Source organism: Choloepus didactylus, chromosome 12 (genome assembly GCF_015220235.1).
Source record: "Choloepus didactylus isolate mChoDid1 chromosome 12, mChoDid1.pri, whole genome shotgun sequence".
Lineage (NCBI taxonomy): Eukaryota > Metazoa > Chordata > Mammalia > Pilosa > Megalonychidae > Choloepus > Choloepus didactylus.
This window is the reverse complement of record NC_051318.1, coordinates 38,002,105-38,024,680: the sequence shown is the minus strand read 5'-3', so window position 1 is coordinate 38,024,680 and position 22,576 is coordinate 38,002,105. Positions and strand designations below refer to the sequence as shown.

At 37.8% G+C, this 22,576-nt stretch overlaps 1 protein-coding gene across 1 annotated transcript in view; it reads right to left on the bottom strand.

Moving 5' to 3' along the window:
• The window catches only part of SLC15A1 (solute carrier family 15 member 1), a 46,895-nt gene that overhangs the window by 7,113 nt on the left and 17,206 nt on the right, over positions 1-22,576 (bottom strand). The window contains exons 16-17 of the mRNA XM_037800092.1: positions 21,368-21,514; positions 20,152-20,201 (exon numbers count right to left, since the gene is read on the bottom strand). Of these exons, the coding sequence (XP_037656020.1) occupies positions 20,152-20,201; positions 21,368-21,514 (197 nt within the window). The remainder of the gene's footprint in view (positions 1-20,151; positions 20,202-21,367; positions 21,515-22,576) is intronic.

Below are 22,576 nucleotides of genomic sequence, written 5' to 3'. Positions count from 1 at the left end.
TCAAAAGAGAGAGAGAGAGAGAGTAGACAGAGTGTAGGATTAGGAAGTAGACCTTTGGGTCTGGGTCCTGCTTTATGATTTATAAGCCATAAAACTCTGGATAAATTCCACCTCAGACTACAATACTACCACCTGCTGACAAATGTCTCAGGGCTGGTCAAGACTCATAAGAATGATAGAATTCTGGGGGAAAAAAAGCAATGTGACACATATATGATGTATTTTCATGTACAAACATAGAAAATAGTAGAGTATAAGTTGCAGACATACCCTGAGTGCTTTGAAGGGTGAAAGCAGAGATACAAGGTCTGTTGTGCTCTAATAGTTTTGACCAGGCACAGTCCTATGGGCCCATTAAGGATTCAGGTTAGTTTAGGACTCATCAGAAGCAGAAGGATCCAAGGCTATAAAATGACCATGGACGTGAGGAATAGAAAAGGGGAACAAGCTGAGAAAATGACAGGATGGGACCAGTTCCTTACAGACTAACCAAAGGGTGGAGAGAGTCAATCCTTCCCAATTTTTTAACAGCTTTAATGGGATATAATTCACAAACTGCAAAAATCCACTCATTTAAAGTATACAATTCAGTAGTTTTAGTATATCCACAGGATTGTACAGCCATCACAACAATATAATTCTCAAAAAGAAACCCCATAGCCATTAGCAGTCACTCCTCATTTCCCCTCCCTCCGGTCCCTGGCAACTACTACTCCAGTTTCTATCTCAGTGGATTTTCCTATTCTGGGCATTTCATGTAAATGGAATCATAAAATAAGTGGTTTTTTTGTGACTGGTTTCTTTCACTTAGTAAAACATTTTAAAGATTCATTCATGTTGCAGCATGTTATACTTCGTTTCTTTTTATGGCTGAATAATATTCCTGTATGGACATACCACATATTATTTATCAGTTGATGGGCATTTGGGTTGTTTCCACTTTTTGGCAATTATGGATAATGCTGCTATGAAGATTTATGTACAAAATTTTTGTGTAGACAAAATGTTTTCATTTCTCTTGGGTATAGACCTCAGAATGAAATTGCTTATATTTAACTCTGTCTTTAACTTTTTTTTAAAATTGAGATTGTTCACATACCATACAACTATCCAAAGATCCAAAGTGTACAATCAATTGCCCATGGTACCATCATACAGCTGTGCATCCACTACCACAATTTTTTTTTCAATTTTTAGAACATTTTCATTGCTCCAGAAAAGAAATAAAGACACACAAAAAAGGAAACTCAAATCTTCCCATACCCCTAGCCACCCCTCCTCCATTATTGACTTACAGTATTGGTATAGTCCTTTTGTTACTGTTGATGAAGAAAGTTAAAATACTACTAACTGTAGTATATAGTTTGCAATAGGTTTATTTTTTTCTTATATGCCCCTCTGTTATTAACTTCTAGTTATAGTGTCATACATTTGTTCTAGTTCATGAGAGAGATTTCTAGTATTTGTACAGTTAATCATGGACACTGTCCACCACAAGATTCACTGTTTTATACATTCCCATCTTTTAACCTCCAACTTTCCTTCCGGTGACATACGTGATTCTGAGCTTCCACTTTCCACCACCTTCACACACCATTCAGCACTGTCAGTTATTCTCACAACATGCTACCATCACCTCTGTCCATTTACAAATGTTTAAGTTCACCTTAGTTGAACATTCTGCTCATAATAAGCAACTGCTCTCCATTCTTTAGTCTCGTTCTATATCCTGATAACTTACATGTCTGTGAGTTTACATATTATAATTAGTTCATATCAGCGAGACCCTGCAATATTTATCCTTATGTGTCTGTCTTATTTCACTCAATATAGTGCCCTTAAGATTTCTTCATCAACCCATTTTTTTTAAGACAGTTTTGTTCACACACCATACATTCCATCCTAAGTAAACAATTGATGTATTCATGTATTCACCACCATCTGCCACTATCTATATAAGGACATCTCCATTTCTTACACAAAGGAGGATGAGTCAAAGAAGATAGGAAGACGAGAAAAACAAAACAAGAAAGAAACAAAACTAAACAAAACATGACAGCTAGGAAGCAACAAAAGGAAAGATAGCATTAAACTAAAGTAGAATAAAGAGTCAGACAACATCACCAATGCCAGAAGTCCCATACCCTTCCCCTGATGTCCTGCCCCCCATATGCATTTAGCTTTAGCATATTGCCTATGTTATATAAAGGAAGCATAATACATTGTTTCTGTTAACTATAAGTCTATAGCTTGCATTGATTGTATTTTCCCCCCAATCCCACCCCATTTTTAACACCTTGCAATGCTGACATTCATTTGTTCTCCCTCATGTAAAAACATATTTGTACCTTTTATCACAATTGTTGAGCACCCTAGGTTTCACTGAGTTATACAGTCCCAGTTTTCATCTTGCATCTTTCCTTCTGGTGTCCCACATGCTCCTAACCTTCCTCTTTCAACCATACTCACAGTCATCTTTGTTCAGTGTATTTACATTGCTGTGCTGCTGTGTCCCAAAACTGTGTTCCAAAACTCTCACTCCTGTCTTTTCTTTTCTGTCTGCAGTGCTTCCTTTAGTGTTTTCTGTAGAGCTGGTGTCTTGTTCATAAACTCTGTCATTGTCTGTTTGTCTGAGAATAGTTTAAGTTCTCCCTAGTATTTGAAGGACAGTTTTGCCAGACGTAGGATTCTTGGTTGATGGTTTTTCTCTTTCAGTATCTTAAATATATCACTCCACTTCCTTCTTGCCTCCATGATTTCTGTTGAGAAATCTGCACATAGTCTTATCAAGCTTCCTTTGTATGTGATAGATAGCTTTTCTCTTGCTGCTTTCAGGATTCTCTTTTTATCTTTGATGTTCAATAATCTGATTATTAAGTGTCTTGGCATAGGCCTATTCAGATCTATTCTGTTTGGGGTACACTGCGTTTCTTGAATTTGTAATTCTATGTCTTTCGTAAGAGACAGGAAATTCTCATTGATTATTTCCTCCATTATTGCTTCTGCCCCTTTTCCTTTCTCTTCTCCTTCTGGGACACCAATGACATGTACATTCCTGCATTGCATTTTGTCCTTAAGTTCCTGGAGACATTGTTCATATTTTTCCATTCTTTTCTCTATCTGTTCTTTTGTGTGTAGGCTTTCAGGTATCTTGTTCTCCAGTTCCTGAGTGTTTTCTTCTGCCTCTTGATATCTGCTGTTTTATGTTTCCATTGTGTGTTTTATCTCTTGTGTTGTACCCTTCATTTCCATAGATTTTGTCAGTTGTTTTTTCAAACTTTTGATTTCTACCTTATGTACGCCCAGTGTTTTCATTATATGCTTCATCTATTTTGCCATATCTTCCCTAAACTTTTTGAATTGACTTAGTATTAGTTGTTTAAATTCCTGTATCTCAGTTGAAGTGTAAGTTTGTCCCTTTTACTGGGCCATAACTTCATTTTTCTTAGTGTAGGCTGTAGTTTTCTGTTGTCTAGGCATCTGGTTTCCTTGGTTACCCCAATCAGGTTTTCCCAGACCAGAATGGGCTCAGGTCTAGAAGGAGGCAATGGTATCATGTCTCCCTGAGGGTATCTTAGATTGATACAACCTGTGAGGCCTCAAATCACAGTGCTTTGCTGCCCAGCAGGTGGCACCTGTCAGCCTGTAGCTGCAGACTGGTGTAAGGAGGTGTGGCCTGTGGCTGTTTTCCCCGAGGCTCTGGGGTCTGATTCTGAATAGAAGGCAGATAGTAGAGCTTGGCACCACCTCTTTCCTCTTAGGGAAGATACAGCCCCTAGGGAGAGGTCATTAGCATTTGAATAGACAGTAGTGCTTTCTCCACCCTTGTCTGGGTCTGAGCACTGGGAATTGAAAATGGTTGAGGCTTTCTCCACCGAGCCAAAAAAGGGACAGAAAGCTCCTCTTCAGGGTCAGTCTGTGGACCCCCTCACTTTCACCTGTCAGCCAGACATGGCACCCAGTCCTCTGGGCTTCCCCTCCCTCCCAAAGAGGTCCTCCAGCTCTCCAAGGTCAGTCATCACCAAAAGCCTCTGTCTGCTTGTTGGGGATTTGTAGCTTGTAGTGGGCAGTCCATGCTTGTTAATTAAAACCCCAGTTGGAGCTATATTTGCTTGCTGGGAGAGAGCTGCTCTCTAGCACTGCAAGGCTTTGCTGTTCAGGCCATGGTGGTGGTGGAGGACTCCCGGCTTGTATCTGCAGTTTTTATTTATAGATTTTATGCTGTGATCTTGGGCATTCCTCCCAATTCTGGTTGGTGTATCATGAGTGGACAGTCACATTTGTCCCCCTGCAGTTATTCCAGATTATTTACTAGTTGTTCCTGGTGGTTTATTAGTTGTTCCAGGGGGACTGATTAGCTTCCACTCCTCTCTATGCTGCCATCTTCTTCTGCCTCTATCTAACTTTTGAGGAACTGTTTTCTAAAGTTGCCACACCATTTTATATTTCCATCAGTGTGTTTATTTGGATATATTATGTCCCCCAAGAAAAAGCCCTGATCTTTTAATCCAATCTCTTGGGATATTTGGATTAGAATGTTTCCATGGGGATGTGACTCACCCAAATGTAGATGATAACTCTGATTAGATTATTTCCATGGAGGTGTGGCTCCACCTATTCAGCATGGGTCTTGATTAGTTTACTGGAGTCCTTTAAAATGAGCCACACAGGCCCAGACACTTGCTGACACTGATGCTTAGACATGCTGGGAGATGCAGACAGAAGAATGTTTAGCTAAGAGATGAAGCCCATAGTTTGCCCCAGGATATGCTAAGACAGGACTCCCCAGGCATTTAGAGAGAAATGTCCTGGGAGAAAGAACCAAGAATGCACAGAAGCTGAGAGAGGAGCTGGAACACAACCTGGGATCAGCAGACACCAACCACATGCCTTCCCAGCTAACAGAGGTTTTCCAAATGCCATTGGCCTTCCTTCAGTGAAGGTATACTAATGTTGATGCCTTAGTTTGGACATTTTTATGGCCTTAGTACTATAAATTTGTAAGTTAATAAACCCCCTTTATGAAAGCCAATCCATTTCTGGTATTTTGTATAATGGCAGCATTAGCAAACTGGAACAATCAGTAATGTGTATGAATGCCACTTTCTCCACATTCTCATTACTGTCTATATTTTGATCATAGCCCACTGTATGCGAAGTGGTGTTTTAGTTTGCTAAAGTTGATGAAATGCAATATACAGAAATGGATTGGCTTTTACAATGGGGACTTATTAACTTACAAGCTTACAATTCTGAGGCTGTGTAAATGTTCAAATCAAGGCATCAACAGGTAAAGCTTTCTCCCTGAAGAACGGCCACCAGCGATCCTCAAGGCACATGGTGACGTCTGCTGGTCTCTCCCTTCTTCCTGGTTCCATTGCTTCCAGCTTCTGGCTTCATGGCTTCCTCTCTGTTTCCGTGGTTTCTCTCTGTTTTCTGTGTGTCCTTCTCTCAGCTTCTCTGGCTTTTCTCTCTCTGAGCTTCTGTGTTTTTTCTCTCTCAGCTTCTCTGGGGCTTTTTTCTGTGCTTCTGTTTGTCTTTTGTTCTCTTATAAAGGACTCTAGTAAGAGGATTAAGACCTACCTAAATAAGGTGGGTCACATCTCAAGTTAAGATCCTACTCACCAAAAGATCTCACTTACAATGGGTCGTCATGCACAGGAATGGATTAGCTTTAAGAACATGACCTTTTCTGGGGTCCACACAGCGTCAAACCATCACAAGAAGTATCTCATTGTGGTTTTGATTTGCATTTCCCTAATGACTAATGGCCATATATATATATATATATTTTGAGAAATATCTATTCATATTCTTTGCCCATTTTCTAAATTGGGTTATTTTTCTTTTTATTCTTGAGTTGTAAGAGTTCTTTATATATTCTAGATACAGGTCCCTTTTGTGACATATGGTTTGCAAATATTTTCTTCCATTTTGTGACTTTTCACTTTCTTCATGGTGCCTTTTGAAGCACAAAAGTTTTCAATTTCAACAAAGTCTGAAAGTTATTTTTCCTTATGCTGTTTATACTTTTGGCTTCATATCTAAGAAATCATTGCCTAATCCAAGCTTACAAAGATTTACTGCTATTTTTCTTCTAAGAGTTTTATTTTTCAGTTACAATTAGGTCTATGATCCACTGAGTTCATTTTTGGGTATGTTACGAGGTAGGGATCCAACTTGTCTTTTGCATGTGAATATCCAGCTGTCCCAGCACCACTTATTGAAATCTCCCCATTTTAAAAATGAAGCTTTAAAAAAATCTACTTATGGCTAATTATACTCTACACATTCCCTCCCAGAAGTATCTTTTTCAGTTATGACAGTCATGAAAACCAAGGATTGAAATAAACTGAACTTAAAATATCTCTGCACAGCTGTTTTCAAATCTTAAATTGAGATGTTAAGAAAATAATGAAGCATATTCAATCACATTATCTTCACTTATGGTTTTTGTACCACTAATGACTAAAAATATTTTTTTAAAAACTTTTTTTACTTTTCTCATCCTTTTAATATTTCTTTTTCATATGTTTTATGACATATATACTACTTTGGAACAGTAGTTGATATACAATTTAAAAAGGATTCCTCATGTGTATGTACATTGGGGGTACATACTCAAAATACTTTTATTAAGTGTGATAAAGTTTAAAGAGCACTGCTCTCAATAAGCTTCCCACCTGTGGACAAAAAAGCATCTAAGAACGTGGGTGGTGGCACTGTTTATAAAAATGGCAATAACGTCAATGTCCATGAAGAAGGAACAGATAAATAAATTGTGGTATATCTATGCAGTGGAATACTACACCATGGTTTAAATGAATGGATTAGAAGTATATATGTCAATATGGGTAATTACAATAATACTCCATAATAATCTTAAATGAAAACAGTAAGTTGCAGAATAACAGGATGAAAAATTTATATTAAGTTTAAAAACATGCCAAATATATTCAAATACATTATTTATGGTTATATACTTACATAGCAAAATGTAATTTGTTTTAAAAATGCATGAAAAAGACAAGTATTGAACTCCCAACTGATTTTTGACTGAAGTATTGCCACTTTATTTAAAAGGCTCTATTTAAGGCAATCAATTTAAACTCTCCTGACTGACTGAAACCATATAATTAAAGGGATTTCATTGTGCTTAAAATTTTGTGTACTCTTCCTTTCTTTCATACAGTACTCAGAAGTCTGATTTCCTGAAATTCTTGAAGTTATTCTATTCATCAGTTATTGTCTGACACTAGTTTTCTAGAACCTTCCTTTTTTTTTTTAATGTGCTGTTTCCAAGGCATTACTGAAATAAAACCTTTGATCCATGAAGGATTTGATGTTGGCCATTAGAGGAGAAGTTGTTTCCCATTTATCTTTTACCACATGGGTGGGTGGGGTGAGGCGTTGCTGATCTCAAACATCTCTCATCCTTCCCAAGATCTCATTAAAGACAATTTTTTAAGACAACTGAAGCTTTAACAGCACCAGAACAATAAAGGATACCATAATCTAAATTTCTCAAAGTTTCCATAGCTAGGGAACATTTCTGAAGAAACAAATGCAATGGAAACCACATGCTGAGGCATAAAGAGGAACTTCCAGCTCAGAATAAATACAAAGAGCAGGAAGGGTCTGGGCAACCATCACTGAGGTGTCCCCTTCCAAAATCCTGGGGTGTTGTGTGTATGTGCACGTGTGTGGGACAGAGGAACAATCCAGAAGACCCAACAGAAGGGCACAAAGAAAATGAGGGAGGAGCAAATAATTGAAAGGGCTTAGCAATGGCAAGATGATATCCACATGTAGTGACACTGCAGAGATGTTTGAGAACATCAAGGAGAAAGAAGATACCAAAAGCTTTGTGAGAAGAAAATGAAATTAACTACAAAGAGTGACAGATGATTCCTCCCTCCCTCCCTCCCCCCTTCCCTCCCTACCTCACTCCTTCCCTTCCTTCCCTCCTTCCTGTCAGCACAACTAGGAGTTAGAAGCCAGTGAAGAGAAGCCTCCAAAATTCTGAAGGAAAATGGCATCCAGCCTATGAACCAAGTGTGAAAAATGAAAAAGACATTTTCTGGTATGCAAGAACTTGCAGTTTACCTTAAAGTTTTCTTGTTAAGATATCTAAACATCAGCTGTAGCAAAACAAGAAAGGTATCCTAGAAAGATGACATGGGATCGAAGATAGAAAGTCCTTCGTGTACAATGAAAAGTTCTGAGTTCAATGGTATAGCTATGGCAGAACTACAGAGTGTGAGAATAAAATTAAGTTTAGCTTTCACACAAGGTGATATGGAATAGGGGAAATGGAGACTAAGGTATAGAAACTCCTGAAATAGCCTCGTAACTTGTTACCAAACTAGCTCAAACTGGCTCTGCTGTTAAAGAGCAAAGGAAAGAGGCCACATAAGCATAGGAGTAGTGCCAATGCCTTATGTGGGCATAACAGTTACAGTCAGGGGTGGAGACTTGCTTCAAATGTTTCAAATTTGCACGGGTTAGTTGGGCCTGTCGAATAGGCTGTAACCTCTGGAGTATCCAGCCATTGGAGAAACAGGGGAGGGACTTGCGTATTAGGTTTAGGGAATAAACAGTGCTGTGTTCTATTGTTCGGCGTGCCAACCACCATATTTCAGTTGTGCGCCCATTCTTGCAAGATCGTGAACAAATTCTTTTCTTCTCCTCAATCGGGTGAGCATTTAGTCTCTTTCAGGTACAGCTTGCTTTCCAACATGGAGCAAGTGGTCTAGTTACAGCAAAGAGCCTGCTGAAAAGTTGGCTTTCAGAGAAGAAAGTGGAGTTTTTGGATCATAGTGTAATTAGGAAGCTGGTGATCTTGGTGATCAGGTAAAGGCTTGTGCCTTTGTCAAGAAAAAGCTTGGTTAAAATAAAGCAATCATGATATAGCACCACTGAGCAATTACTGGAATGTAATAGAATGTTCCAATTAATCTCGAGATTCAGAATATTTTCATTTGGGGGATAAATTTTCAAGGACATAAAGTTATATTTCTTTCTCCTTCAAACTGATCACACTTATTACATTGTGTACAGTATTTTTATGGTGATACCATAAATCCTGTTTATTGATTTATTTTTCAGAATCAACCAAGCATGTGGAAAACATAGAAATATAAATATTTAAGTATTAACCACATCAAACAAATTGAAGAGTAAAGGTTAATTTTTTTCCCATTTATATAAGCAAGTTAATAGACATCATCCTAATAATATACTTATATCTCTATTATTCACGTTTTAGGGGTCACTAGTAAAACCAAGCTCAGAAGTTGTTAAATTTGTGGCCATTGGGGAGTGGGACTGGGATGAGGGTGGAGGGGAATAAGAGACTTACTCTAATCTTTACCCCAATTTATTCTTATTTTTAAAATTTAGGGAAATTGACTCTTTTGGTGTACAGTTCTATGAGTTTCAACATATGTATAGATTCATGTAAACACTACTGCAATCAGGATGTAGACTAGTTCCATCATGCCAAAAATATCCCTTCTGTTGCCCCACAGCGAAACTCTTCTCTCATGTCTAACCCATGGCAACCACTGATCTGTTCCCCATCACTATAGGATTTTGCCTTTTCCAGAATGTCCTATAAATGGAATGATACGGTGGATAACATTTTGAGACTTTCTTCTTTCATTCAGCATAATGCATTCGAAATTCATCCATATTGTTGTGTGTGCCAATACTCTGCTCCTTTTTATTGCTGAGTAGTATTCTATTTTCAGAATGTAGTACAGTCTGTTTATCCATTCAACCATCAAAGGACATCTGGGTAACTTCTGGGTTTGGTGATTATGAATAGATCTTCTACAAATGTTTGTATACAGATTTTTTATGTGACCGTAAGTTTGCACTTCTCTACGAAAATTGCTAGGAGTGGGATTGCTGGGTCCTATGGTACATGTATGTTAACTTTTTAAGATACTACCAAACTATTTTCCAGAGTAGCTGTTCCATTTTGCACTCCTATGAGCAATGCATGAGAGCTCTGGTTGCTCTGCATTCCCACCGGCACTTGATATTGTCAGTTTTTAAAAATATATTACACACCTCGGTGCTTGTGTTGGCTCCCTCGGCTGCGGGCCGGCTCAGCGACACACCCTCCTCAGATCTGGCTCCCTGAATGGTGGAGCCTGGTGCCACCACCGCTGCCCTGCAACAACCGACACCCTCTGCCCTGCAGCCACTGCTGCTGCCCCCACCTTTGTCACCACCACCTCCGGACTGGCTGTGTGATTAGGCCACAAGCTTCAATGGATAAACATATTCCTCAGTTCTGTGGTGTTCCTGGTCCCACATTTATGGAGTTTCTGAAGGGCAGTGGAGATTCCTGCCGTGCACAGCACGACCTCTATGCAGACAGGTGAACCATAGAAACTCATTATTATTCCACCAAGTAACCCCCATAAGAGTGGTTAACCTGGACACGGAAGTGTTGAATTGAAATCCACAGAACATTTCACCAGAGTTCTGACCTCCTGATTCCTTTGGTTAGAACTTCTAGTACAAAGTGGTGACAGTGGGCATCCTTGTCTTGTTCCTGATCTTAGAAGGAAAACTTTCAGGTTTCACAATTGAATATGATGTTAGCTGTAAGTTTTTGTGTAGATGCCCTTTACCATGTTGAAGAAATTCCCTTCTATTCCTAGTTTTCTGAGTGTTTTTATCAAGAAAGTGTACTGGATTTTGCCAAATGAATTCCTGAGTCAACTGACATGTGGATTTTTCTCTTCATTCCATAATGTAATGTATTACATTAATTGATTTTCTTATGTTGACATACCCTTGCAAACCTGGGAGAAATCCCACTTGGTCATGGTGCATAATTTTTTAAATGTGATATTGGATTTGGTTTGCTGGTATTTTATTGAGGGATTTTGCATCTATATTCATAAGGAGTATTGGTCGTTAATTTTCTTTTCATGTGATATCTTTATCTGGTTTTGGTATTAGGGTGATGCTGACCTTAAAGAGTGAGTTAAGGAGTCTTCCCTCCTTCAATTTTTTGAGAGAGTTTGAACAGGATTGGTGTTAATTCCTCTTGAATTTTTGGTAAAATTCCCCTATAAAGCCGTCTGGTCCTGGGCTTTCCTTTGTTGGGAGGTTTTTGATAACTGATTCAATCTCTTTACTAGTTATTGGTTTGTTGAGATCTTCTATTTTTTCTTGAGTCATTGTAGGTAGTTTGTGTGTTTCTAGAAATTTGTCCATTTCATTTAGGTTATCTAATCTGTTGGCATACAGGTGTTTGAAGCATCCTCTTATAATCTTTTTTATTTCTCTAAGGTCAGTAGTAATGTCCTCCTACTGTTAACGTAGAACTATTTCTTCCTTCAAACCTTTCAATATTTGCTTCATATATTTTTGGCCTCTGCCACTAGGTCCATATATATTTATAATTATTATGCCATCCCTTTATCAGTAAATAATGACTTTCTTTGTCCCTTGTAAGAGTTTTCTTTGTTTGTTTATTTTTTTTACTTAAAGTCTATACAGCATATAGATAGGTAATGTTTTTGTTTGTTTTTTTTAATCCATTCTGCTAATTTCTACTTCTTGACTAGAGAATTAAATCCATTTATATTTAAACTATCTATTAACAATGAAGGACTTTCTTCTGCCATTTTGCTATTTTGTCTTTGAATGTCTTATACCATCCCCCCCAATTCTTCTGTTAATGCCTACTATCATATTTATTTGATTTTTTATTGTACCATTTGAGTCCTTCTCATTTCTTTGTGTATAGGTTTTTCATACATTTTCTTTTTTCTTTGTGTGTACATTTTTCATATATTTTCTTTGTGTTTACCATGGAGCTTAAATTTAACATCCTTAATCTATAAAATCACATTTGATTTGATATACAACTTCAATAGCATACACATACAATATTCTTATATCTCTCCTTCTCCCACCATTTTGTTGTACTTGTTGCAAATGATATCTTTATATATTGTAGGTCCAAAACCATAGATATATAATTACTTCTTATGCATTTTATATTTTAGAACCTGTAAGAAGTAAAAAGTGGAGTTATATGCCAAAAAAGACAATATAATAGCACTGGCATTTATAATTACCCAGATGCTTACCTTACTGGAGGTGTTTATTTCTTTATGCTGTTTAGATCCTCTGTCTAGTGTCCTTTCCTTTCAGTTTGAAGAACTCTTTTTAGCTCTGCCTAGGGAAGGTCTAGTAGCAAGGCGTAACTTCAGATTTGTTTATCTGGGAATGTCTTAATCTCGCTCTCATTGTTGAAAGACAGTCTCACCAGATTTCAGATTCCTGTTTGGCAATTGTTTTCTTTTAGCTCTTTAAATATTTTATCCCACTGCATTCTTGCCTCCGTGGTTTCTGATGAGGATTCTCTTATACAAAACACTGCTCTTCTCATGCAAGCTTCAGAACGCTTTCCTGTCTCTGGCATTCTACGGTTAGGCTACTATATGTCTGGGCATATTTCTCTTCAAGTTCATCCTTTTTAGGGCTTGTTGGGCTTCCTGAATGTGCATATTAATATCTTATCTGGCATTATTTCTTTAACTATTCCTTTTGCCCCTTTCTCTCTTTTTTCTCTTTCTGGGACTTTCATGATGCAAAGATTGGTACTCTTGATGGTGTCCCACAGCTCTCTTAGGTTCTGCTCATTTTTTAAATTCTTTTTTTCTTTCTGTTCCTCAGCCTGAATCATTCCAATGGTCTTGTCTTTTAGTTCATTGCTTCTTTCTTCTGCCAGCTCCGATCTAATGTTGAAACCCTTTAGGGAATTTTTCATTTCAGTTTTTGTGGTCTACAACAATAGCATTTCTGTCTAGTTACTTTTTAAAATTTCTTTCTCTTTATTGAGATTCTCATCATGTTCATTTATTGTTTTCCTGATATCCTTTAGTTCTTTCTCTGTGTTTTCCTTTATCTTCTTGAGCATATTCAAGATCATTTTTCAAAGTCTTTGTCTAGTATGTCCAAGTCTGGTCTTCAATGATGGTTTCTGGATTTTTATCTTGTTCTTCTCAATGGCCACCATTTCCTGTTTATTTGTTGTCTTGTAATCTTTTCTGCACACTGTACATTTTAGTATTTTAAAGAGTTAACTCTGGGATTTAGTCCCAAAGCTGACTGTTTCTTAGGTTTGTACCCAACCAGTGATATGACATTTCCTTGAGTACTAGGAGCTAACAAAAACAAACACAAAAAACACCTCTCTGCACAGTCTTTGCAAATTGGCTGTGCTTTGGCTGGTGCTTTCCTTCAGAGTTTAGCCCTCATATCAAGAAGATCAGCCTGAAGTGGATGTGAAGTACAGGGTCCCATCAATCTTTTGAGGCTGCATCTTATCCCGTGCTTGTGCTTGCTCATGGTCTTAAGAATTCCTCTGTTTACAGGAATTTGAATGCTCCCTCTACTTCCTATGAAATAGACTTTCTCCCCCTACTGAATGCTCTACTGTATGACTTAAAGCAGGGTAATCCCTTGTCCCAGTCTTCTTTGACTTATTTTTTTCTTATACCATTTTAGGTGTCTGCAAGCTGCTTCTGCCTGCAGGGCAAGGTCTGGGAGAGCAAGCCCTAGATGAGTTTCCTGGTTTAGACTTTCAGGCTGCCACTCAATAGATTGGTATCAACATACAGACACCCTAGTATGCAGATAGGTGCTACCATCTCCCTCCAGAACAGGATCAGGGACTCCCAGACAATGGGAGTGCAGGCTGGCTCCACAGCACACCATGGAGAAGGTGGGAGAGGGGCTGGCAAGGGCACTATGAGCTATTCCTACCATTTTTAAATCTTTAATTCTTGATTCAGCTCTTGTCCAGCTACTGCAACCCTTTAACTATTTTCCAGAGTTTTGAGGAAGGTGGCTCTGCCAGTTTTGTTTTTTTTTTTAAATTTAAAAATTCTGATAGTATTTTACAATAATAAACACAAAAATCTTTTAGCCAAACCTCTTAAGTAGTTGGATTCTTTATGGCAAAACTGCATTGTGTTGGGTCATTCATCTACTTGTCTTTGAATTCTATGTTGGCAAAGAATTCAAAGATTCTGTGGGGGAACAGCACCCTGGAGTGTCTCTTGTTGCCATCTTTTTTCTTTTTTTTTTTTTTTTTTTTACTGGAAACCACATATGTTCTTATTAGTGAGTTTTGAAAGCACTTTATATTCTGGATACAAGTTATTTGTCAGTTATCTAATTTTTAAATATTTTCTCTCAGTTTTTATCTTATCTTTTCATTCTCTTAACAGTGATTTTTGCAGAACAAATAATGTTTTTAATTTTGATGAAATCTAATTCATCAGTTTTTTTTTTTTTTTACAGATCAGGCTTTTTGTGTCATATCTAAAAACCCAAGTTCACAAAGATTTTATGTTTTATTTTAAAAGTTTTATAGTTTTACATCTTACATGTAGATCTATACTCAACTTTAAGTTAATATTTGTATAAGATGTGAGGTTTAGGTCAAGGTTCCTTTTTTACATATGACCACCCAAATGTTTCCATACCATGTTTTGAAAATACTACCCTTAGTTCATTGAATTTCCTTTACATGTTTGTCAAAAATCATTCCCCCTCCTCCAAGACGGTGGAGTAGGGAGTTCTAGGATTCAGTTTGTACTTCTGGCAGCTAGTAAATAGCCAGGAGCTGTCTAAAACAACTGTTTGGGGGGTCCTGGAGACAAGAAGAACACTGTACACCATCTGGGGAAGAGCGGAAAGAAGAGACTGATAAATTTTGGTGAAGAGCTGGGAGTGGACCTCTCCATATGTGGAGGCTGGTGCCCATTCCCCATTGGCACAGCAGGCTGCCTCCCTGGCTGGAAATAGAAGCCTCCCTTCCAGGACTGGGTGGCGGGTGGAGACTCAGCTGGGCACCAACTGCAGCTTCTGATAGCAAATTCAGACAGCTAAGCTCTGAGCATGGCTACATTTACAACCCACCCAGGACAGAAAGCTCCTGGCAGGTTCTGTTTCAACCCTGCTCCTGGCAGGGGAGGAAGCAGGGTCAATTGAGAAGCCAAATAACTTCTCAAGGTGGCAGACATCAGTTTGCTGCGGAATGGCTCTTCCCCAAGAAAAGGGGAAGAGAGGGTCATGCACTGACTCCAGCTTTTGATCAATGAATTTGAAGTGCTGGATTCTTGAAGTGCTTCAAGAAAACAGCTACAATTTCAACCAGCCCAGGATAGAAAACACTTGGCAGCCCCTGTTTCAGCCCCATCCCCAACAAGAGCAGAAGTGGAGCTGATTGAGAGACACAGTAATTTCTCAGGGCAGAGGGAACAGGTTGCTGAAGGGTCGCTCTTCCCCCAAGAAAAGAGGGTGGGGGGCAGGCATGGCCCAGCCCAGTTTGTGGTTGTTGTTTAGAGAATTCAGATCCCAGACCCCCAATAGTTTCAACCTGCCTAGGCCAAAAATGGCTGGCAACAACTGTCTCGACCATGCACTGGGCAGGGACAGAGTCAGCTGAGAATTAAAGGCACAGTACCACCTTAGGACTGTGGGGGAACAGTTGGCTGAAGAGCACCATCTGCTGGGCATGACAGGAAAGCACAGAATCAGGGAAATGTCATAAAGAAGATAAGTATCTTTCTGGTCTCCTCCCCAGGGCACTTTGGAACTGATCTACACCCCTTTCGTGGGTCCTGGGCCTGTTTTGACTGGGAAAAAACTGACTTGTGTAGATCTTCTCCAGGGAACACTTGTCCAAGTATTAGCCCTCCAGGCACAAGCAGCTAGAGATAATGAAAGGATGTCAAAAACACATAGAAGCAAATAGAAAACAAACAGAACAGATCAACAATCCCAGAAGAGGAAGAGGGAAAAGGATGTTTTCTTCTGGGGGTGAAACAATTGCAAAAATAGTGCAATCTCAAAATCATACCATATATTCAGGGCAAGAATCAGATGAATAAGAGCTGGAAAAATTCTGATCAGCTAAACATGAGCTATTCTAAAGGTCTAGAATAAGTTGAGCCAAGTGTCAAAGAAGAGCTATGCACAAAGCCAGTCAACAATAACACCCCATGCAAGAGAAAGAAATTGACCTCCAGCATAAACTCATCAAAAAAATCAGACGCTAGACACCAGCAAAAAATTACAGTCATACAGCATGAAGTGCACAAATATATGCATCATGGGTGTCCCAGAAAGAGAAGAGAGAAGAAAGGGGAAAGAAAGAATATCTGAGGAAATAATGGTAAAAAATTTCCCAACTCTAAGAAAGACACCAAAATACATTTCCAAAAAGCATAGCATACTCCAAACAGAATAAATCCAAATAGATCTACTTCAAGACACTTACTAATCAGAATGTCAAATGCCAAAGACAAAGAGAGAATTTTGAAAGCGGCAAGAGGAAAGCAATTCATCATACAAGGGAAGCTCCGTAAGACAAAGTTCCAATTTCTCATCAGAAACCATGGAGGTGAGAAGGCAGTGGTATAATATATCTAAAATACTGGGAGAGAAAAATTGTCAGCCAAGAATTCTTTATCAGGCAAAACTGTCCTACAAAAATGAGGGAGAGTTGAAAGTATTCACAGATTAACAGAAACTGAGAGTTCAATAACAAGAGACCTGCCCTACAAGAAAAACTAAAGGCTAAAAGGAAAAGAGAGGAGAGAGAGGTTTGGAGAAGAGTGTAGAAATGAAGAACATCGGTAACTAAAAAGGTAAAAAGATAGACAAAAATAAGATATGACATATAAAAGTCAAAGGATAAAATGGCTGAAGAAAATACTGCCTTTTATAGAATGGTCATTGACCAAATATCCATGAGAATGAGAGAATGATCAAATGAGAGGGAGGAGTTTGTAACAAGAAGTTAGGATTTAACAAATGGTTACGACAACTGAATCATTACATAGACATTTCTTTTTACTTTCCAGTGTATTAGAATAGCCAGAAGAAAATACCTGAAATTGTGGAACTGTGACGCATACTATACTTTGAAATTTGCTCTATAACTACTTGTTAAACTGTATTTTGAAATCTATCACTTTTCTACATATATGTTATATTTCATAATAAAAATGTTAAAAATACTGCCTTTACAGTTATAACATTGAATGTTAATGAATTAAACTCCTCAATCAAAAGACATAGACGGGTGGAATGGAAGAAAATAAGCTCCATCTATATGCTATTTACAAGAGACTCATTTTAGACCCAAGAACACAAATAAGTTTAAAGTAAAAGGCTGGAAAAAGATATTCCATGAAAACAGTAACCAGAAAAGAGTGGTGGTAGCTATACTAGTGTCGGACAAAATAGACTTTAAATGCAAACTGTTAAAAGAGACAAAGAAGGACACTATATATTAATAAAAGGGGTAATCCACCAAGAAGAAACAACAATTGTAAATATTTATGCATCTACCCATGGTGCCCCAAAAATACATGAAGCAAACACTGGCAGTACTGAAGGGAGAAATAGACACCTCTACAATAATAGTTGGAGATCTCAATACAGCACTCTCACCAATAGATAGAACATCTAGAGAGAAAGAATTAATAAGGAAACAAAGAACTTGAATAATATGATAAATAAACTAGACCTAACAGACATATACAGAACATTGCACCTAAAACACCAGGATATACATCCAAGTATCCTTGGATCCAAGTGAATCCAAGTGCACATGGATCATTCTCCAGCATAGACCACATGTTGGGTCACAAAACAAGTCTCAGTGCATTTAAAAAGACTGAAATTATGCAAAGCATCTTCTTTGAGCATAATGAAACGAAGCTGGAAATCAATAACAGGTGGAGAACTGGAAAATCCACAAATATATGGCTAAAAAGCACATGAAAAGATGCTCAACAACACTAGCCATCAGGGAAATGCAAATCAAAACCACAATGAGATATCATTCCACACCTAGTAGAATGGCCATTAACAAACGAAACAAAACAAAACAGAAAATCACAAGTGCTGGAGAGGATGTGGAGAAATAGGAACACTTTTTTGTTGCTGGTGGGAATGTAGAATGGTGCAGCTGCTTTGGAAGGCAGTTCCACAGTTCCTCAGAGAGCTAAGTGTAGCACTGCCATATAAACGGCAATCCCATTACTAGGTATATGCTCAGAAGAACTTAAAGCGGGGACATGAAAAGACATTTGCACACCGATGTTCAAAGCAGCATTTACAATTGCGAAAAGATGGAAACAACCCAAGTGTCCATCAGCTGAAGAGGGGATAAACAAACTGTGGTATCTACATACAATGGAATATTATCAGCTGTGAGAAGGAATGATGTCCTGAGGCATGCAACAACATGGATGAACCTTGAGGATATTATGTTGAGTGAAATAAGCCAGATGCAAAAGTATAAATATTGCATGGTCTTATTAATATGAACTAATTATAATGAGCAAACTCTGAAAGTTTAAATCTAGAGTATAGATTACCAATCAGGAGATAGAAAAGGGTAGAGAATGGGCAGGTGATGCTTAAGGTATACAGAATTTTTAATAAGGTTGATTGTAAATGTTTGGAAATGGATACAGGTGATGGTAGCACAATACTGGAAATGTAATTGACAGTGCTGAGTGTGAGTATGGTTGAAAAGGGAAGTTCAGGATTGTGTATGTCACTAGAAGGAAAGCTAGAGGATAAAACATGGGATTGTATAACATAGTAAAACTTGTGGATGATGACTGGTTAATTGTTCAAATATAAGAAAGTTCTTACACGAACTAGAACAAATGTACATCACTATTACAAGGTGTTAATAATAGGGTGGTATATGGGAAAACACAATTAATGTAAACTCTGGACCACAGTTAACAGCAATATTTAATATTCTTTCATCATTTCTAACAAAGGCATTATACCAAATATAGGCATCAATAATAGAGGGGTATAGGGGGTACGGGATTTTTTTTTCTTCAGCAATGAGAATGTTCTCAAATTGATTATGGTGGTGAATGCACAAGTCTGTGATTATACCAAGAGCCATTGATTATACGCTTTGGATGGATTGTATGGTGTGTGAATAAAACTGTTAAAAAAATCAGTTGGCTTTACTTGTGTAGGTCTATTTCTGGACTCTTTAGTCTGTTCCACTGCTTTTCTGCTTTGTCTTAATTACTCTGGCTGTATAGTAAGTCTTAAAATTGGTAGTAGTATGAGTCTTCCAAATTTGTTATTCTGTTTAAAAATCATTCTGACTATTCTAGTTCCTTTGTTTTTTTATATAAATTTCAGAATCAGCTTGTCTGATAGCTAGGATTTTGATAGGACTTGCATTAAAACAGATCATTTGGGGAGAATTGACATCTTTATTATATGTCTTCTAATCAATGAACACAGTATGTCTCTCCATTTATTTAGCTCTTCTTTGATTTCTTTCATAAGCATTATGCAGTTTTCAGTACTCATATACTGCACATGTTTTGTTTTGTACCTACATATTTCATCTGCTTTTGGAGCTATTATAAATCGTGTGGTTTTTAAATTTTGATTTCCAATTTTTCATTGCTAGTATTTAGAAATACAGTGGGTTTTTTTAAATGTTGATCTTGCATCCTGTAACCTCTCTAAACTCATTTATTGATTCTATGAGCTTTTTTGTTACATTTCTTGGGATTTTCTATGTAGACAATCATGTCGTCTGCATATATGGATAGTTTTATTTCTTACATTCCAAAATGGATGCTGTTTCTTTTTCTTGTTTCATTGCACTTTCTAGGTTTTTCAGAAGGATGTTAAATACTGGGGACAGTGGACAACTTAATTTTTTCCTGATCTTAGGGGGAAAGCATTCACAATTTACCGTTAAGTAAAATGTTAGCTTGGGGTTTTTGCAGATGTCTTTTATCAGGGTACAAAAGCTTCCTTCTATTCTTAGTTTGCTCATAGTTTTTTATCATGAATGGATGCTTAATTTTATCAAATGCTTTTGTGGTATTGATATGATGATGTGGATTTTCTTCTTTGGTTTATTAAGATGGTGAATTATATTGATTGATATCTTAAAAATATTACACCATCCTTACAATCTTGGGAGAAATCCCACACTCTCATTTGATACCTTTGTTATAGTTGGACTTTGGTCTTTACTATGGATATACACCACTTTCATAAGAAGCTAATGTAACTTAAGTTTTAAAGAAATATACATACCTGATTCCATTTTCTCCTTTTTCTGGCTTCTGGGTAAGGCCATCCTCCACCTAAGAGAGAAGACAGTAACATACAAACATTTTCAAAATCTAATTAGTTAGAATAAATTCAAATTAACATTGCAGCCTATGAGATAAAGACTGATGTTGACATTTATGCTAGGAGCTAACGACACAATCATTATATTTGAAGGGCTCCATTTCTTTAACCCTGTGGTGTGGATTGAATTGTGGACCCCAGTTTGGACATGTTCCTGTTATTGGTCACAATCTGGTGGGTGCGGACCCCTTGTAAATAAGGTCTCTTCGAATGTTAACTTCAGTTTAGGTGTGGTACAAGTGAAAGAGGGTGGGCTTTCACCTGGATTAATGGAGTCCTTTATAAGGAGAATGAAAGTCAGATGGAGAAAAGCCACAGGAAACAGCCAGAAGCTGGAGGTCAACAGAACCCACAAGAGAGAGGAAAAGACGCCCCCATGTGCATTGCCCTGTGATGGAAAAACCAAGGAATCCCAAGGATTGTTGGCCAGCCAGAAGATACCAGTCCCAGGAGGAAGCAGACCTTCTAGGCTCTGACACCATGAGGCTAAATAATCCTGTTGTTAAGCCAACCTTTTTATTGTATGGTATTTGTTTTAGCAGCCAAGAAACTAGAACACCTGGGTTTCCTTCAGTTTATCACGAGCCTCTATGATTTTTGAGGCTTGCTTGTCAGTTGTCTTCACAGAATTCTGCTCTCAAATAATTTAGATCATGCCATTCAACAGCTACCTAATTAAACACGTGACCTAAGAAGTCCTAATTCCATATTGCACTTCTGTAGAAGCTCAACTTTTCAGAATACCCACAACTTCTTCATTTAGTTCAATTACACCTTCATGATCCTTTTATGTTGAAAGCCTCAGTAAATGGCATACCCGACATGAAACCTTGTTTTATATGTATTTTAATTGCTTTTATCTGATATATTCACTATAATGTTTTTCAGAGACTGTGATTTTATAATCACTCAGTGCAAATTTTAATTAATATTAACCCTTTCCATTCAGCATTCAAACTTTAATTGAGAAGTCAAATGTCTTGTATTCTTAAAGAAGGAAGAAATTGAGGATTTTCTAAAATAATATTTCATAGGGGTAAAATAAAGTCAAACCACTAAGAAGTTGTCTCCAATATCACAAAAGTAAAGAGTCAGCTATAGATGCCCAACTACTTACCACTCGGTACTGGTTGGGATCCCAGATAAGAAGGGTGTGGCGTTTGCCCTGCTCAAAGTTATGAGTTACTGATGTGTTTTGTAATCCAGTAGAAGAAATGGTTATATTTGGCAGTTTGTTTATATTAAAAGTCATAAATTCATTCGTCTATGGAAGGGAGGAAAGGAGTCACAGTTAGCACCATAAAAGTCTCTCTGAAGTCTTGTCCTGAACTGCAGATTGAACTTGATGGCACATTAGTTGACATTCCAAGCTTATCTTCATATACATCAAAAATGCTTTTGGAGGAGGTTGCATTTGTTTGCCTGAACTCCCCTCCTCACCCTTATGGACTCTGTCAGGTATTTTGGGGGTTTTGTTTTGTTTTGTTTTGTTTTAGGATTACCACAGGAATTATGCTCTTTGTCATATGTTTTAATCTTGTCTTCTGAAGATAAGTGCTAAGGAAATTATTTCTACTATTGGATTAAAAAAAAAAAAAAACAGCATCAGGACAAAAACAACAGTCCTGGTGAAAATAATTCCAGGCTGTCCAAGCATCAGGAGTCAATTTTGTTTTTCTTCATGGTTATTAGTTTGGTAAAATCTGAGGTAGTGGTTCTTAACCTTGGCTGAATGGGAATGAGACTAGTTAAATCAAAATCTCTGAGGCCAGAATTTTTAAAGTTCTCCCGGTACTTCCAGGTAGGTTGAGAACCACTGATCCAGACCAATGACCATCTAGAGTTGGGTTTTCCACCTTGCCACTGCTGACATTTTGTGCCAGAGAATTCTTTATTGTTGGAGGCTGTGCTGTGCATTGTAGAATGTTTAGTAGCATCCCTGGCTTCTACACATCAAATGCCAAGAGCACACTCCCAGTTGTGGCAACCAAAAATCTTTCCAGAGGCTGTCAAATGTCTCCTGGGGGCAGAGTTGCCCCATGTTGAGACCACTGACCTAGATCCTTGCTATTTAAGGCTCCATGGTCCAGCAGCAGCAACATCTCTGGGGACTTGTTTAAAATGCAGAATTTCAGGCCCACTGATTAAGAATCCACATTTTAACAAGCTCCCTTGGTGATTCTTATATGCATTAAAGTTTAAGGCACACTGGTCTAGAGTGAAGCCAAAATAAGATCAAGATACTACAATATTTCACTTCTGGACTGACCTTGGAATTTATACAAGAAGCAAGAAGAGCAGTTTCTCCCAATCCCATTATGATCAG